Source organism: Impatiens glandulifera, chromosome 1 (assembly GCF_907164915.1).
Source record: "Impatiens glandulifera chromosome 1, dImpGla2.1, whole genome shotgun sequence".
NCBI lineage: Eukaryota > Viridiplantae > Streptophyta > Magnoliopsida > Ericales > Balsaminaceae > Impatiens > Impatiens glandulifera.
Genome location: NC_061862.1, coordinates 9,703,459 through 9,722,870, shown reverse-complemented (window position 1 = coordinate 9,722,870; position 19,412 = coordinate 9,703,459). Strand labels below are relative to the sequence as shown.

The 19,412-nt window shown below is 37.3% G+C and overlaps 2 protein-coding genes and 1 pseudogene across 2 annotated transcripts; 2 read left to right on the top strand and 1 right to left on the bottom strand.

The window, feature by feature from the left end:
* The first annotated feature begins 9,719 nt into the window (after nucleotides 1-9,719).
* Nucleotides 9,720-10,259, top strand: LOC124942686 (leucine-rich repeat extensin-like protein 3). Its single transcript, XM_047483265.1, has one exon. The coding sequence runs from the start codon at nucleotides 9,720-9,722 to the stop codon at nucleotides 10,257-10,259; it is 540 nt and encodes a 179-aa protein (XP_047339221.1).
* A 4,061-nt stretch (nucleotides 10,260-14,320) lies between these two features.
* Nucleotides 14,321-15,127, bottom strand: LOC124942595 (pentatricopeptide repeat-containing protein At3g04130, mitochondrial-like). The gene has a single exon (XM_047483163.1). The coding sequence runs from the start codon at nucleotides 15,125-15,127 to the stop codon at nucleotides 14,321-14,323; it is 807 nt and encodes a 268-aa protein (XP_047339119.1).
* Nucleotides 15,128-17,146: 2,019 nt separating this feature from the next.
* LOC124942499 lies at nucleotides 17,147-18,624 on the top strand (annotated as a pseudogene).
* Nucleotides 18,625-19,412: the final 788 nt, after the last annotated feature.

Sequence of the window (19,412 nt, the reverse complement as noted above, 5' to 3'; positions counted from 1 at the left end):
TCGATATGCTGTGATGTCAACCGCTTGACCATCATCATCTTTGTCCAGCTTCACGGAAGGACTCATTGGCGTAGCCGCTTCGGCACAAGTATCCATCCCAAATCTCTTCAGCAGTTCGGATGTATACTTCGGTTGGCTTATGAAGATTCCGGCTTCCATCTGCTTAACCTGAAGTCCTAGAAAGAAACTCATTTCCCCCATCATACTCATTTGAAATCTATCAGTCATCATTTTCGAAAATTTGTCACATAGCTTTGGATCGGTTGACCCGAATATGATGTCATCAACATAAATCTGAACAAGTAAAATTTGCTCCTTTCTTTCAAATTTAAATAAGGTTTTATCTACTGAACCGATTGTGAATTTGTGATCAAAAAGAAATTGAGTCAAAGTATCGTACCAAGCTCTTGGTGCTTGTTTCAAACCGTAAAGGGCTTTATTCAGCCGGTAAACGTGATTTTCATGTTCTGAATTTTTGAAACCTGGAGGTTGATTAACATACACCTCTTCATTTACTTTACCATTTAGAAAAGCGCTTTTTACATCCATTTGATAAACTTTAAACTTTTTGAAAGCTGCATATGCTAAAAATATTCTAATGGCCTCAAGTCTAGCTACAGGTGCGAATGATTCTTCAAAATCAATGCCTTCTTCCTGTTTATATCCTTGAGCCACTAACCTGGCTTTGTTCCTCGTAACTAAACCGTTTTCATCGAGTTTATTTCTGAATACCCATCGTGTGCCTATAACCGGTTTATTTTTCGGTCTAGGAACTAGGTACCAGACTTTATTTCTCTCAAACTCGTTTAATTCCTCTTGCATTGCCAAGATCCAATCTGGATCTGACAATGCTTCATCCACCTTTTTCGGCTCAATTTGTGATATGAAAGCAGAGTTTCCATAGTGATCCAAATTTTGTTGCCTAGTTCGGACGGGTGAGGATATGTTACCTATTACTAGTTCAAGAGGATGATTTTTGTTCCTTCTGAGGTTAATTCGAGACGTGTCTACCAAGCTTTCGGCTGGCTGATCAAGGTTAGACTGATCGGTAGGTTGAACAGAGTCAGACCGACCGATTTCTTCAGTAGAGACTGAAGCGTCAACTTTCTGCGGTAAGGCAGCTTGATCAGGTTGAGTTTCAACATCAACCGCTTGGTCCTTGACAAAACGTCTAAAAACCGGAACCTCGTCTTCATCATCAGAATAGATATTGAAATTTTCCATTCTGTTGTGAAGGTCGAAGGGTAATGCAGTGTTTCGCTCAACCGATTCATCGAAAACAACGTGTGCGGTTTCTTCAACTGTTAAAGTCCTAGTATTATATACTCGGTACGCTTTACTTACAGCTGAATATCCCAACATTATTCCCTCATCGGATTTAGCATCAAAAGCGGTCAAGTACTTCTTGCCGTTATTGTGAACAAAGCATTTACTACCAAAAATTCGAAAATACCGTACATTTGGAATTTTATCAAAATAAATTTCAAAAGGAGTTTTAGAAAACCGTTTTGTTACTAGAGATCGATTTTGTGTATAACAAGCAGTGTTGATAGCTTCAGCCCAAAACTTTTGAGCTATACCCGAATCAGCTATCATTGACCTTGCGGCTTCCTTGAGAGTTCGGTTTCTTCTCTCAGCCAGGCCGTTTTGTTGAGGAGTTCTGGCACTAGACAACTCGTGCCTAATACCGGAATCATCAAGAAAAGTAGTTAAATTGCTATTAATGAATTCAGTTCCTCTATCACTTCTAATTTTGTTTACTCGAATAGATTTTTCATTTTGTATTCTCAAAATCAGTTTAATCAAGTTTGAAGCAGCTTGATTTTTAGAAGCTAGAAAAGTTACCCAAGTAAATTTAGAATAATCATCAATAACTACCATAGTGTAATGCATGCCTCCTAAACTAGTTACTCTAACCGGACCGAACAAGTCCATATGCAGCAGTTCCAAACATCTTTCAGATTGATAGTTTCCTTTACTTTTAAAAGATGATTTTACTTGTTTTCCCATTTGACATGCAGCACATACTTTATCTTTTGAAAATTTAACATTTGGGAAACCGTGAACCAGTTCCTTGGAACAAATGAAGTTAATCGTTTTGAAGTTCAAGTGGTTTAACCGTTTATGCCAAAGCCAATTTGGATCATTTCCGGCTATCATACACACAGGTTTTTCGAAATCTGTTTTCCAGTTTACTTTATAAATATTTCCTATCCGGTTACCGGTTAACAAGATTTCATCATTTTGATTCTTGACTAAGCATGAGTTTTTATGAAATTCAACCTTAAATCCCACATCACACATCTGACTTATGCTTAATAAATTAAAGCTCAGCTTTTCTACCAATAACACATTATTTATGGATAGTTCACCATGGACAATCTTACCCTTGCCCACAGTTTTACCTTTTGAGTTATCCCCAAATGTGATGAATGCTCCTGTTTCGTATTTGATGTCGGTCAGTAGCTCCTTGTTTCCGGTCATGTGCCTTGAGCATCCACTGTCCAAGTACCATTCAGAATTCTTCAACCGGTTGCTCCTCCTAACCTGCAACAAATAATTATTTACAACTTTTTGGTACCCACATTTAGTTGGGTCCATGGTTGATTAGTCCCTTTGGGATCCAGACATGAATTAGTCGGATCACTTTCCCGGTTATTGTTTTGATAATGTTTGGCTTAACTTCTTGGTCATTGCTCAAGAATGCCTTATGTGGTGATGGGCTTCGTTGATGTCGGTTTTTATTATTTTTATTTGGTTTCCGGTTGGCTTTCTTTCTCTCAGGATGAAGCCATTTTTCAGATTCATTGGGACCTACATATTTAAGCGTTTCTTCCGGTTTTAGTTCATTTTCTGTTTGTGAACTTTTGACAAATTTTATGAACGGAAGATTATTTTTCGTTAGTTTCATCCCGTTAGACTGTTTTACTTCATTTTGTTTACTTGGATCATAACCGATACCATATCTACATTTCGGATGTCGTTTATAATTACACATTTGTTTTACTGCTTGACGTGATCTCTCCCACGCAGCAGTGACGTACATTGCTCGCTCATCAGTTTCCATTCCCGGTTGAACTGTCTTCTCATCATCCGAGAATAGTTCATCCGGTTCATGTGTTTTAATCTTATATGTTTCATTGTTTTCATCATTTATTTGTTCGTTTTTAGTTTCTACAGATGCTGGCATATACGCAGATATATTTCTGAACTCAGCAACCATTTGGTTGAGTGCAGAAACTAGATCTTCCTTAGTAAATTCATCAGAAGAGAAATCAAATACCTCTTCGTCGTTTGCCATGAAGCATGTTACTTTCTCTTCACCATCTTCAGTGTCGGAGTATGCCCATTCACTTCCACCATCAGATGCAATGAGAGCCTTTTGAATCTCCTTTCCTTCATCAGCACGTTGATCATCATTTCTTCGGTAGTCGTTTCGTTGGTTATTGTTGTTTCCCCGATAGTTGTTTCCTTGATACCGGTTGCCTTGATAGTTATTCCCTTGATAATTTCCTTGATAATTTCCCTCCGGTTTTCTATCATCTCTTCTTGGTTTTCTACATTCCGACCTGAAATGTCCAAAACCATCACAGTTATAGCATCTTTTGTTTGATTTATCTACATAGTTATAATTAAAGTCATTGTTAGATGGTGGCTGGCTCTTCTTCATGAATTTTCCGAATTTCTGGGCTAGCATCGCCATCACATCATCGGTTATTTGATCGGTGTTTTTGACTGGAGCCGGTGCGGTTGATACTGGAGCCGCCGGTTCCACCGATGTAACCAAAGCTCTTGTTGCGGTAGATGTAGATGTTTCATCTTCGATCCGAGAATTGATCTCGAACTCGTAAGCTTTCAAGTCCTCAAACACATCGTGCAGCTTCATCTGCCCAAGGGTGTTGGATTCCCTCATCACCATGGTTTTGATGTCCCACGTGCTCGGCAAGGATCTTAGAGCTTTGATTATCACTTCTCGGTTGTCATACTTCTTTCCGAGTGTCTGAAGCTCGCTTACTACGCTGGTGAACCGGTTGCTAAATTCTTTCATATTTTCTCCCGGTTTCATCCTTATGTTCTAATACTTCTGCGTAGCCACCAAGATTTTATTTTCCTTGGTTCTTTCGTTTCCCTCGTGGATCTGGATGATCGTTTCCCAGGCTTCCTTTGCATTTTCGCACTCTGATATTTTGTTCAAAGTGTTGTTATCTATGGCTTTATAGATGTGCCTCATGCAATGGTTGTCCAGGTTGCTTCTTCTCCGATCTTCACTTGTCCACTGGCTTTCCTCCTTGTTAATCTTGATCGGTCCTTCTTTCAGGACTCGGCTCATCTCATCATCTAGCGTTATCAGATGTAGATACATCTGCTTCTTCCAACTGCTAAATGCTTCGCTGTTTAGCATTGGCGGCTTGTCGCTGTGAGTCATGCTTCCCACCATTTTGGTTGCTTGAGTGCTAAGAACCTCGCTCTGATACCACTTGTTAGGATCGGGGACGCCCTTGGAGGACCGGGGGTGTTTTCCGGTTTAGGAAGGGTGGCCGCTTACAACACACACACTACTTGGTGATAGTCCGGTTAAAGACTAAAACCGTTCTCAGCACTGCACAACCTGTTACAGACTCTTGAACCGGTGTTCAAGGGCGGAAGTGTCTGTTTCAGGTTGAAGCAACGTTTGCGACTTTTAGATGATGTTTAAGGAGGAAGATGTTTAATGAGAGTGAGTGACCGGTTTTGGAAGTATGATTGGTTTGCGGTTTTATGGTAAGATAGCGGGAAATGAAAGCGAAATGAAAGAACACAAGACACTGAAATTTGTTTATGGATGTTCGGAGCAAACCCTCCTACGTCACCCCTTCTTCTCAGGTTGTGAGAAGGATCTCCACTAACTCTTTAGAGTTACAATTTACACTTCCGGTCGAGCCCAACTTCGCTACTCGCCGGTTACACCAAACTCACACTTTGATGTAATACAACACAACACAATAATCACACACAAGGATTTCCGGTTTTAGGCAAACCGACTTTAGAATATAGAACTTTATCTCTCTAGAATTGAATGCTTTATGACTTTCACAATTTCAACTGCTCAATTCTCGTATTCACTGCTGCATTAAATGAAGACGTTTGATCTTCCTTTTATAGCTGAAAGTAGCTAACGGCTACTTTCTTCTCTCTCTTGCGGATTGGTTGATCATTAGCACGCCTATCTGCAGGAGGATTTCTTGCACGCTTCAACTTCCTCAACACCTGGCATTCATGCAGGTGACTCTTGGCGGATGATGACATAACCGGTTTTCAGATTGATACACGTGTTGAACATCCGCTTCCGGTCGTCAGCATCGGATCACCAAGGCATCATTGCTTTCCTCCATGCTTCTGATCGGATCTGATCTTCTATTATTCTTTCGAGACACGTTTCTTCCGTCATAGTACGTCACTCTTTGAGATTTGAATTTTCTGACTTTTGAGCTGTACTTTCCGGTTTCTTTGTCTTGTACCTTATGATCCGGTTGGAGTGTAATCTTTTGTTCTTTGCTAACCGGTTACTTGAGATAGTGAAGCCGGTTCCTGTGATCCTTCGTCTTGATCACTTGAAGCCGGTTTCTTTGAAGTGGTAACAACCGTTTTCTGAGCACCTGATTTCCGGTTCCGGTTTGTTTAGTACCTGCACATGAAGTTTAACTTCTGTTTAGTTTGTCTGGCCGGTTCTAAAAATTAATCTACTTAATTTTTCTATCAATTTCTCCCTTTTTGATTATTTAGAATAAATATTCAAAAATTGTAATGTGTGGCCGGTTTTAAGAAAATTAACTTACTTAATTTTTCTATCATATATATCTTGAATCCATCTCTTCTTGATGCGATCTTCTTTCAAATGCGGAAGCACAAACGTGGATGCGATACCACTTTGGCTCTGATACAACTTGTCACGGGCTGAAACTCGGTCGCCGAATATTCTCTCGTCTCGCGCGGCACTAGGCTAGATTGCCTTATTCCTAGCTAGTCAGCCTCTTAAAAGATACAAGAAGGTGGAACAATTTGAGAGAGAAAGAGCTTGGAGAATATCTTCTTTAGTGCTTACAAGAGTGAGGTATTACAAGTGTTGAGTGTTTTGAACATTTGCTAAGTTGAGTTGAGTGTCTTGGTTTATGGCCAAGACTTGTTTATATACAAGTGGAAAGATCATTCTAGATCTTCCTTGTCCTAGAGATTTCTAGACTCTTCTATTACTAATCTAAACCTAAGAATTCCTAGAGACTTCTAAAGAATTCTACTAACACCTATACTTGAGAACTCCTAGAGAATTCTAGAGAGTTCTCCTACCTTACATACAAAAAGTAACTCCTAGAGAATTTTAGAAAGTTCCATGACCCTACTTACAAAAAGAGAAACTCCTAGAGAATTCTAGGGAGTTTCATGACCTCACTTACAAAAAGGGAACTCCTAGAGAAATCTAGAGAGTTCCATGACCACCCAAAATCCAGGAACTCCTAGAGGATTCTAGAGAGTTCAAGAAATGACCACAAAAACCCAGAAAATTCTAGAAAATGCACCTTGTGGGCTTGACATGTGTACCCCATACCAATGGGACGTGACATTCTCCCCCACCTAAGTCGTGGTCGTCCTCGGCACGACCTTAGAACGATGCATGGTGATCTTCTTCATGGCGTCCCCTAAGTGCTCTTCCTCCCCTTGCACGTCACGGCATCGGGTGCACTTGTGGTCGTCAGCTCCAACCTATATGTGACGTTTCCCACACATCTCTCGATTTAAAATGGTCCCTCGAATCTACGCACAAGCCCCTTGAGCACAGACCGCAGAGACTTCAACTGTTGCGGGGGCAACTTCCCCCTTCCACCGTACCCTTTCCTGACTGCACGCACTGCTTCCTTTCCCATGGACTTAACGCGAGTGAAGGCACTGAATTTGGCCCACGTTGCATGTTGCCAAACCTTGTGGATCTCATGGTTTCGTGCCTTTAGCCTTGAGTCGCTCGAAGACCTTGCACCTCCTTTGGACTTCCTTGGGTACTTTTCCTTTTCCCTTGGAACCGTCCCCATCATCCACCCTCGCAAAAGTGGTAAAAGCCCATTTACAACATTTGCGACCTCGGCTGAATCGCATTGCCGAAAACATGCTTATTCCCTCTAATTCTCTCATTATTGGAATCACGCTAGACTTCCCATGATCCAAAATGATTAAGGAATCGGAATAAGGCATTATGCAAGCGTGTACCTGATTGCACCATTGTAGTCCCAACACTACGTCGTAGTCTTCCATTAGGACCAAGGTAAACGAGACTGTCCCATACTAGTCTCTGATCCTAGTGTGCACTTTCCTAGCCTCCCCGACCATTGGCTTGGCTACATCAAAGGACTTCACCGTCCCACTTGTTGGGCTGATCCGCAGACCCAACGCCTTGGCTACTCATTCTCACATGAAGTTGTGCGTAGCCCCTGTATCCACTAGTGCCTTAATGCGTCTTCCCCCGATCCAAGCTTCCACAAACAAAGAGCCACTTTTAGTTCCCTTAATCGGCTTCGCAACACTAGTCTTCTCAGCGTTGAACAGTCTCAAGGATCCCACTCGAGTCTCTTTCTCTTCCTCGAAAGACTCATTTCCTTTCACTGCTGCAACCTTTCCCTCTTTGAACGGGCACATAAACTTTATGTGGTTATGGGCACCACAAATATGACACACTCTTGGCTTACCCGAGTCGTCCATTTTCCCCCACAGAGTTGTTATGTGCATGCCCCTTCCTAGGTGGGCGGTCTCCCCCACCTTTCTCCTAGTCACGTGGGCGGTCTCCCCCACGATTTTCCTCCTCGTCCCTGAGGATCTTCGGCCTATCCATAGACACTTTAAGCTCTAACAGTCTTTCCGCAACCGCGATTGTCTCGGAGACGTCCCGCACCTTGGCCCTTTGCAGCTCCAACTTTGCCCAAGTCTTAAGGCCATTCACAAACGCGGACAGGGCCTCCTGTTCCGTTAGACTAGATAACTCGAGCATCAACTCCTGGAACTTCTTCACATACTCTTTGACAGTCATATTGTGCACAAGTTGATTCAACCTTTTCCTAGCCTCGAACTCGGCGTTCTTTGAGAAGAATTGACGCTTGAACTCGGTCCTGAAGTCTTCCCATGTTTCCATCCTCAAGGTCCCTCGTTCAATGTCTACTTCCCGCCTCCTCCACCACAGTAGTGCCATCTATTGCAGGAAGAAAGGCGATGTCTCCATCTTGCCACGATCATCTAGTATGTTTGATGCCCGAAAGTACATCTCCATGTTCCAAAGGAAGTCCTCCACTTCCCTTGTACTCCTCGAGCCTTTGAATGGAGTTGGCTTAGGAACATCCATCCGTTAAGGTGCCACACCTCTATGTTCCCCTCCATTCCTCCCAATCTGCCTTTCCATCGATTCTAGACTCCCCAAGATCTCCCTCCTGAGGGCCTCGACCACCGCATGGACTTCTCCCCGGATTGTCTCGAACACTTCATGGAGAATATCATTAACCTCCCCTCAAACCGATCCCAGCACTTCGTCACGAATGCTCTGGTTCATATTGTTAATGATCCCATCACCTCGTTCTCCAACTTTTCACCAGCCTCATCCAACGTCGTCACCCTCTCGGCCACCGCGCTAAACACTTCGAGAGCCTCCTGGTGTTCGCACATGCTTTCCTCAAGACGGGTCACCCACGCTTCCATGTCGACACTCCTTTCGACGGACTTGTCCCTCTTGGACCTCTTGTCCTTCTGTTCGTCGGTCGAAACTTTCGTGACTTTGGAACTTGAATCCATCTCTTCTTGACGCGATCTTCTTTCAAATGCGGAAGCACAAACGTCGATGCGATACCACTTTGGCTCTGATACCACTTGTCAAGGGCAGAAACTCGGTCGCCGAATATTCTCTCGTCCCGCGCGGCACTAGGCTAGATTGCCTCAATCCTAGCTAGTCAGCCTCTTAAAAGATGCAAAAAGATGGAACAATTTGAGAGAGAAAGAGCTTGGAGAATATCTTCTTTATTGCTTACAAGAGTGAGGTATTACAAGTGTTGAGTGTTTTGAACATTTGCTGAATTGAGTTGAGTGTCTTGGTTTATGGCCAAGACTTGTTTATATACAAGTGGGAAGATCATTCTAGATCTTCCTTGTCCTAGAGATTTCTAGACTCTTCTATTACCAATCTAAACCTAAGAATTCCTAGAGACTTTTAGAGAATTCTACTAACACCTATACTTGAGAACTCCTAGAGAATTTCAGAGAGTTCTCCTACCTTACATACAAAAAGAAACTCTTATAGAATTCTAGAAAGTTCCATGACCTTACTTACAAAAAGAGGAAACTCCTAGAGAATTCTAGAGAGTTCTGTGACCTCGCTTACAAAAAGGGAACTCCTAGAGAAATCTAGAGTGTTCCATGACCACCCAAAATCCAGGAACTCTTAAAAGATTCTAGAGAGTTCAATAAATGACCACAAAAACCCGAATTATTTTAAAAAATGCACCTTGTGGGCTTGACATGTGTACCCCATACCAATGGGCCGTGACACTTGCCTCCCCTGTTCCCACTGATTTATCATTTTCATTTCAACCATTGATAGTTAATAAGTTACACTTATAATCTTATCTAAGAAAAAAAAACATGTTTTAAGTTTCTAACCTAATATAAATAAATAACAGAATTTCCAAACGGTATAATATTAAATTAAATATAATATGACTTTTGCCAATGTTATTATGCTGTACAAACATTATTTTGTAGGAGGACTATATCCACCCCATGACTCCGCATCTCTTCCTCCACCACCGCCACCACCGCCGCCTGATCCACCTCCACCACCGCCGCCTGATCCACCACTGCCACCTCCACCTCCGCCACCGCCACCTCCGCCACCTCCGCCACCTCCGCCACCGCCACCTCCGCCCCCTCCACCACCACCGCCACCACCTCCCCCTCCTTTGCCTTTTTTGCCAGTGTCATTGTCGTCTCCACCAGCTCTACCACCGTCATCATCACGGCCTCCTCCCCCGGTGTCACCGTCGTCTTCACCATCTCCTCCCTTGTCCCCGCCGCCATCTCCCCCGTGTCCCCGCCATCTCCTCCGGTGTCATCGTCGTCTCCGCCCGTGCCATCTTTGTCTCCGTCTGTGTCACCTTCGTCTCCCCACGCTTGTGGTCACCTCCCGAAACGCTAGTTCCATTGTCATCTTCTCCTCCACCACCGTCGCGGTGGGGGGAGTGGCGATACATTGTTGATAGCAAAGACATTTGCGGCTAACACCTCCGCCGCAGAGGCCATTCTCAAAGCCTTCTTCTAAGCACATTTTTCCACAATCATGGTTGTTTAAGCACACACCCCTGTAGTCCTTGCTCGGAGTGTAACACTGCTTTGCCTCCCCTAATCCCACTTAATTATAATTATAAGATGATCAAACATTAATTAATAAATAGATTCTTTAAAACAATCACATATATATAGAATAAGATCTAGAGAAACTCACGTGAAGTTATGAACATGAGTAAGATCAGACCCAAGATGGCCATGTTATCCAAAGATCTAATTGACCACATTTTGAAATATATAGGTTTGATGGGATTGAATGTTTACTGTAATATTGGGTTTAATATATAGTGCATGCCCCCCTCATCATCTTCTAGCTATCAACATTTACTATGCATTTGTCATTAAGAAATTAAGTAATTAAGTAATTCACACTACAAAATCTTGTAACTTTTAATCTACACTATGTGATAACCATTTGGATATGATCTACTTATTAGTTATAACATGTTACTTGTACATTAAGATATATAATTGTAATGTTCAGTCTTTTTCTTTAATCTTTCTATTGTCATATAGACTTTATTAGTTGTTATATATATAACAATTAAAAAGGTTTTAGTTAATCTTAATTTGTGTGTCAATATGAATAAGTAAAAATATTGTTTTTTTTTTTTGTTTAATATGGATGAGTTTAGATGGATGGGACTATCAACATTAATTGATCTCATTGGCTATTTGTCTAATATCCAGTTGAACATCGATAAATAAAATTTCGATAAATGAATAAACTCGTCTAATGAATAAATTTCTTCGGTTCTAACTTGGTTCAATGGACTTAATTAACGAATAATCTCGCTTAATGCTGCATTAACGAATAAATACAAATGAGTGCGTCTTTATAGATCTTATGTAAATACTATGTAAACATAAATGTATATCACTATATTTCAAATAATATTTTTTTATTTATATAATATATCATGAATACATTTTATCCAATAAATAATCACTATATAATAAAAGAGAAATGATTGAGGGAAGGAATTTGGTGAGAGAATAAGAGAGGGAATGATGTGGCCACAATATGATTGGCTGAAAAAATTAAATAATTTCTTTCTCTTCTCTCTTTCCTCCTATTTTACCCTTTTTCCAATAAATGAGGTGATGTCAAGTCATTTCCTCTCTCATTTCCTCCCTCAAATTCCCTTCCCTATCACCCCATAATAAAATATGAATGTTAATTAAAGCTTCAAAATAATTTAAATTAAATATATATACAAAATGATATAATTAAAGAAAAATTGAAAAATATCATATAAATAAATTATTATTTATTTATAAATATTATATTCATTAATAGATAAAAAAAAAAAAAAACTCGTCAAATTGATTTTTTATTCTCAAAAGGTATTCATTGATAAAAAAAAATAAAAATAAAAAATTCTCCATAGCCTCTTCCTGACATTTCTCCTTGGTACCAACTCTTTAACCTCTATTTTCCTTTTTATTTCCCTTCTTCTCTCATCCAATCTTCAAACTTTATAAAATACTGTACATACATTTTAATACTCAGATTATTTTCAACATAAATATATCTATACATGGATAAATAAATATTCATACTTTATAAAAATACATGCATAGTAATAACAGTTTCATGTCTCACACACAAACATCAATACTCTGCTTAATATAAAATACATACATAGCAGTGCTTATTTTCAACAACATAAATATATAATAAAGGACAACTCATAATAAGATTCAAATATCATCATTTTCGGCCACTGCCACCAGCATCCTCATCTCTGATCCATTTGTTTGGATACACTAATGAACTCCAGTTGCAAACTTGTGCAATCGGAAGCTTGTCATGTCTCAAAAGGTTGGACTCCACAAAAATGGTTCCACCTCGGTTAGAAACCTTTTTAGACTTTGATTGGCCCCCGCCCAATACCTTATAGAAAATCCTATAAACAACCACTACATGTCCCTGACCGCCCTCCTTAGGGAGTCCAGTCGTTTCGATATTCAAGGTTAACGTGTCGAGGATGTTTGTTGTGCTGATCTCCAATGAAACCCTTTTATTCGGATAGTTATCGAAATATATAGGACCGTTGCTGAGAGATGCCTCGACAACTGCCAACCGAGAGTTCGCAAATGATGACACGTTACCGTCGCGGAGACAAACAAAAACAGAGCAATTCAGGCCTTGTATAGTAAGGGGCTTGACTGCTACCTGAACCAATCCTATGTGCAGCTCAGTGTACTTGTGCGATATATGGCCCAAGATTTCTCCTTTAGTGAGTAATTGAAGATCAGAATACTCACCTTGGATAGCCACTGTTTTCCATACCTTTTTTAACTCGTATCTGGAAAAGAGATCAAACAACCCTCTTCTTTCATAGACATCGCTGACTGGAATTCTGGGAGGATTCCATTTACACAGGATTTTCTCTTCATGTTCACTCAGTTTCTCTTCTTTACCAGTAGCAGCCATGATTACTATTATAAAACATTGATCAGAAAAACCAATATATAAAGAAATTCTCGGAATTGAAATCCGGACTTAAGAGCCAAAAATGTTATGAACAGGGAGAGACTCTTTTTTCCACATTATACTAAGTAATATGAAGTTTCGTGGAAAGATTTCAGGCAATGGCCCGCTATGATTCCACTTTCAATTTTTTATAAAGCTAGACACCTAGAAATATATAATGCATCTCTTAAAAATCATTTTTTACTCCCATAAAGTCAGTTAATTTCTCAATATCAAAACTAACTTTCCAAAATAGACTTCCATTACCGACACTAAACAAATAATTTCATAAAGAGACAGAAGAGAAGCAATAATGATGAGTTACCTGGAAATTGACATCCACCAACTTAGAATAATTAATTATTCCAAGATGATGACGAAACTTGAATGATGTCAGCTAACCACCGAGGGCAGGCAAATAAACACGTAATCAAAACCTGTATTGTAGTTTCCAACTTAATTCTTCGTTCGGTCAATCATTTAACACTATTCATATCAATCATTTCATTAACCAAAATACTAAAATATTCTATATTTTCAATTATTATTTTTAATTTTATTTATATATATTAATAAGTCTTTTTAATAAAAATAATCATATTTCCTCAAAATCATCGACAATTATTATTTTTTTCTACCTCTAGATTTTTTAAATCGATTCGAACCAGGCCCATGTATTCAAAACAAGCTCATAGTATGCATAATTTGAATTTGAGGTATTTAAATAATCTTGATGCTGTAATTAATGTATTATTTGGGTAAAAAAGTTTGATATCTTACTATTTACTATTAGATTATCACTTCAATAATGCATATTCTAACTGCGATTTAAATTATAACATTCCTTTCAATGTTCTATATATAATTGTCACTTCACTTAATTTGATACTACTACAAGATTTCTTACCTCAATTATTTTTTAAATGCCCTAAAGTTTCAAACATAATCATTCTCTAACTGTGCAATAGATGAAATCTAAAATGAGATAAGAGAAGAGTTCAAGTAAGAAGAACCTGTAAATTAAATGGAAACTTGTCATTTACAAAGTAGGAAATGAGGTACGTTTCTCACTTGTCATGGTTAGTTACTTTATAAGAATCGGTGGTTAGATAGTAAAAATATGGTATTTCATCCATCTTCATAAATAGATAACATTAATCTAATCAAAAACAACATATTGCTTCATAATTATGAAACTATTTCTACTCTCTTTTGCTTCATGAATCCTTCTATCCTCTCAGTTGCATCATATACATGTTCCTGAATTGCTTTTTTCGCAAAACTTATTTTCCAAAAGCAATTGGAAAATAAGTTTTGCGAAAAAAAGGTTATTGATGTGAAATCTTGTAACTAATCTGAGATTCAATTGTCTCAATAACAAGATTCAATTCATTTTCTCTTCAATCATCATCAACATATTGCTAGAAACAGAGAATTAATCGAGAAGAGGAACATTATTTCCAAACAATGTCAAAAAAATTACCTCAAAAGCTATCACTTTTGCTTCATGAAGACTTCTATCCTCTCAGCTGCATCATCCAAAAGCAATTGGAAAGTAAGTTGTGAAGGCATTATGTCTTTGCTAATCATCTCCTCAAACAGTTGATAAGCCCATTCACACTCATCCGCCCTACAAAGCCCGTGTATCAGAAGCTTATACGTCGCTAGGTTAAACCTGATAAGATGCTTGTTAACCATCTTATCCAACAAAATCCTCAACAAATCCAACTTCCTATTTCTAAGGCACAATTTTATGAATGGATAGAACGACTGAGCATCCGGTCTACATGAAGCCGAATCCTCCAATTCCCCGAGGACTTCCAGAGCCTTCTCTTCGAGTTTATTATGGCAAAAGATCATAATCATTGAAATATTTAAATCCAGCAATAGATTCATGGATTCTGTATTCTTTTCCAATCCGAAAGTTGTCAATTCGTCAAACACCTTGACTGCATCTTCCCACTTTCCTGCACCGGACAACCTTCTCATAACCTTAGCTATCGTGTGTAGGGTGACATTGTTGTCTTGACGCATTTCCTCTAATAGTTCCTTCATACTATCGAATGATTTTGCTTTACCTAATATATCAATCATAATATCATGCAGTTTCTGGGAAGGTTTGTAATGTGGAAGAGACCTCACCAATTTAAAAATGCCTAATGCAGACTTCCAATCATCTCTGTATCTATAAAGTATAGTATCCATAACATGATCAGATATTGGGAGTGATTTGCAAGTTTGATCGTGGCTGAGGGATTTAAATATTTCATCAACACTATTTGTTGGAAGAGATTTTGTCATGATTTTGTTCAGTATGAATCTATCAGAAGAATTTGATGGGGCATCATGGTGAAACATAGAAGTCGGTCGAAAGCTACTCACAATGAATTTCCTCAAAAAACGATTACGAGCACCACCGATCGGTTAAATGTTTAATCTTCTACGATGTTGTTTTGTTATATTTTGAACATTAAACCTTAAGAAATTCGTTATCATACAAAATAAAAATAAAAATAAATGTTTTGTGTAACTAAAGCTGAAAAATCTACTATTACTATTTCGGAGAAAAAAAATGTGTTTTTAAGTTCACGCAATGAATAAATCTATAGTTAGGTTTGAAGATGATTTCGTCGAAAAAATTTGAGAGTTAAAGAGATTGCGATGATTAGCGAGAATTTAATTTAAACATTTTTTTCTCTCCTCCAAATGTGACAAGTCAGGTCGACGTTACATTTATTTATTTTTTGTTATATGTCTCTATGCGTTGAAACTGTTCATTCCCCATTTTGGCCATAACGTAAAATGGGTTTGCGAATAGAGTTCGGTTGGAGGAGAAAATGTACGCATAATGGGATATGCGTGCTCGTTGAAAATACTCTTATTACCCATTTCATATTCAAATCAAATTAAATTTATTTAATTTTAGTTAAATTTAAGGTTATCAAAATCGAAAATTTATGTAAAATCGTTATACCATTCTAAATTCGAATCGTAAACTTGTAAAAGTTTATCTAAAAAAATATTTAACTATGTAATAATAAATTATTCACAAAAATTAAATTATATAAAAATCATGTTTAATAATTTGTTAATTAACATCTTCATCAACATATTAAATTATCAACATACTCTTAACTTCAAAATTGCCTAATACATCATCCCCATATTCTCTAATTTTTATTCATTTTCATCATTTTATTCACATATTTTCTACTTTTATCTAGTTTGAGTATCCTATAAATAAATGTAAAAACGACAATTATTTGTATGTATATATCTTTTACTTTTGTTATCCACTAATATTGAGGAAAACAAATTTCATGGATTTCTTAGTATTTATTTTTCATTTAACTTTATATTTGATAAATATTAATCATTCATATTTTTTTACGATGTAATTGAGAATTTTTTATGGGATAACTAACATAATAAAATAATAATATTTAATATTGAGATATATCAAATATATTTATATTTTATTTATTCAACTAATATATATAAAATATAAATAGAGAATTTAATTTAAATCATGATTAATAATATTATCTAATGTACGGTAACTTATATCAATATCCATATATTAACTATTATCTAATAAAATTATATATTATTATTATTTAAATATTAAAATATATATATATATATTTAATTAAGAAAGTGTATTTTAAAGAGAAATTTGATGAGATGGCCCTCGTAAGAGGCCTAATTTCAAAAAATGTGCACGATTGATCAAGTTGACAAAAAGTGTCTTTTTGTCCTGTGAAATGACTGCACTGCTCCCATAACTCATTTATTGTTGATGTGCGAGAATTACATATGCGAGAATTGTGTAATGTCCGCACATCATCATGCGAGCATTACATGATTCTCGTTTATGTGATTCTCGCACATCAACATGCGAGCATTACACGATTCTCGCACTTAGTGTAATGCTCGCACATTTGAGTATATATATTGAGATTCAGACATTTGTAAAATATATGAAAACGACTAGGGTTTCATATCGATCTACAATAGACTACGAAGGAAGACGATTGAAGAATCTTTGCGACTGCGATTCTACAAGGAATAGAAAGAGAGAAATGAAACCCGTGGTAGGAATGGTGGTTTCAAACAAGATGCAGAAATCAGTAATGGTGGCTGTCGACATGCTCTTTCATCAAAAGCTCTACAATCGTTACATCAAGCGCACCTCCAAATTAATGGCTCACGACGAGCAAAATTAGTGTAACATTGGCGATCACGTGAGTTCAAATACACGCATAATCTCATTTCATTTTGAATCAATCAATAGCTAGGGTTTTAAAAAACTAAATCGGTATGATTTCAGGTCAGATTAGATCGCCGTTGAGCAAACGTAAGAATTGGATTGTTGGGGTGCAAGACCTAGGTGCCAAAGTAGCTAATTTTGATGATGACGATGGTGGTGGTTTGATGAGTTATGAAAGTGGTGGTAATTTATAGAAAATTGATGTTATCATTACCAATGATTGTGTACAACTAGTGTTTTCATCTTGTTTAAGTAAACCGTTTTTTATACATGGATTTTTCTTTTCACAAAAGAAAATGTAAACAATCATTTTTAAGTTTCTTCCTACCTTTTTGACTTTGGTGTAATTCACTACTCTCGTAAAAAGATGGGCTTAATGACATGTTTAAGTTGCTTGGAAGCATGTGTAGATGATGTAGAGGTTATAAGGGTGTTTGAAGCATGCACACTTGAATTTATTACGATGATGTCTCTTTAATGTATAACTTTTAAAATCTCAGGCATTGAATGCACAATCAAGAGCATTGCTCATGCAGAAGCTTGATAGGAGTGGCACCGCAACAAGGTTTGTCTCTGTTTTTGTTGTATTTTGAAACATATTGAACTGTCTTGTTAAAAGAAGTTAATGTTGATTTTCATTGTGAAAATCTACATTTGTTATGTTTGCAAAAAATTATAACGATCTTGAAAATATTCTTATCACAATCTCTTCCAATTTTTTAATTAGATTATGGTTGTGACAGATGTTGCAAAATACTAGTTTTCAAATAAATTCATATTTTCATAGCATTAATGCATGATGTTCTTGTAGTATTACAGGGTCTCTTGGATACCAACGCTAAATGGGGTAGCTTCAGGTCAACAGGCTATTACCTTACTCTTACCCATGAATGGACAAACTGCCATTCCTACTGCACTTCTACCAACAATTGTGGTGTCGGAGCCTATTGGAATCCCCAGTGAATGTCTCCTCTTGAAGAATGTGTTTGATCCGACCATGGAGGTATTATTTTCTTCTTTTTTTCCAAATCACTTTTTTTTTTCTGTTTTGAGACTTGATTTTACAACTATGTTGCAGATGGACCCAGAGTATGATTTGAAAATTAAAGATGATGTTGAAGCAGAATGTTCCAAATATGGTCCAGTTCTGCATATTCATGCTGACAAGTATGTTTATTGATGCATTTGATACCATAAAAGAATATGCAGGAATATTATTGAATTTAGCTTACTTTAAAATTGATTTGATGATCCTCAATTCACTGAATACAGGAATAGTGCTGGTTATGTATATCTTCGATTCGAAACTATTCAAGCTTTTGCAGCTACTCAAGCAGCAATGCATAAAAAGTGGTTTGCACGCAAGATGATCTCAACAGTATTTTTGGTAAGCCTCTTTTTATCCTGTTTTTATTGGTAATTTATTTAATCCTGCCAAGATAATGTAATATTATGTATATTTTTTTATTGATTTGATGTACAGCAACCGTATGATTACGATGCAAAGTTCAAACATGTTGCCGTGTGAAGATACAAAGGATTCAAACCATAATCCATTTCTGGGCTGCTGCTTCCCAAAGGCCTGGTTTCTTTATTTTTTTGTATGTTTCTAGAAGACCTATGTGAAAACACTACTTGTTAGCTGTATTGTAAACTTCATATTTATCATTTAAGTCTTTCAGTTCCCTAAGTTGTTATCTAGTAATACTAAAAATGCATTGAAATTGTTCCAAGATATTATTTTTATTCTTGGCAAGTAGTGGGTTTTGCTTACAAACTTATTTTATTATTTCCAAAATCATACTAGTACAGGAAACATATTAAATTGACAAATAGATTAAATGTAAAAAATACACAAAAATGCCTCTTAAATTCCATGTGGAAGTATTTATCAAAGAATGAATGAAAATTTCTTTAAACGTCATTTCTATGTTGGTCGGATGTTCTTAGTTATCTCCAAAGACATATTAAAATTTATCATTAGTAAGCAAAATCGAACAAAATTATTGTAAAATATCCCAATATAAAAGAACAAAGTTAATGTAAAATGTCCCAATAGTTAAAATGTTTGGTTGTGATAGTCTTGAATGTAAAAATTTGTAGGCATTCCATTTTTCTGCCAATGTTTGGTTGTGATACTCCATGAGACTCCATGAGCTAAAATTTGTGATAGACTTGAAATGTTGGTTGTGATACTCCATGAGACACATATGCCAAAATGCAGATGAGTTAAAAACATATGGCTGGAGATTATGGTCACCAAAATTTGGTATATTCACTTTCTTCAAAATGCGAGAAATATACTAAATGCGAGAA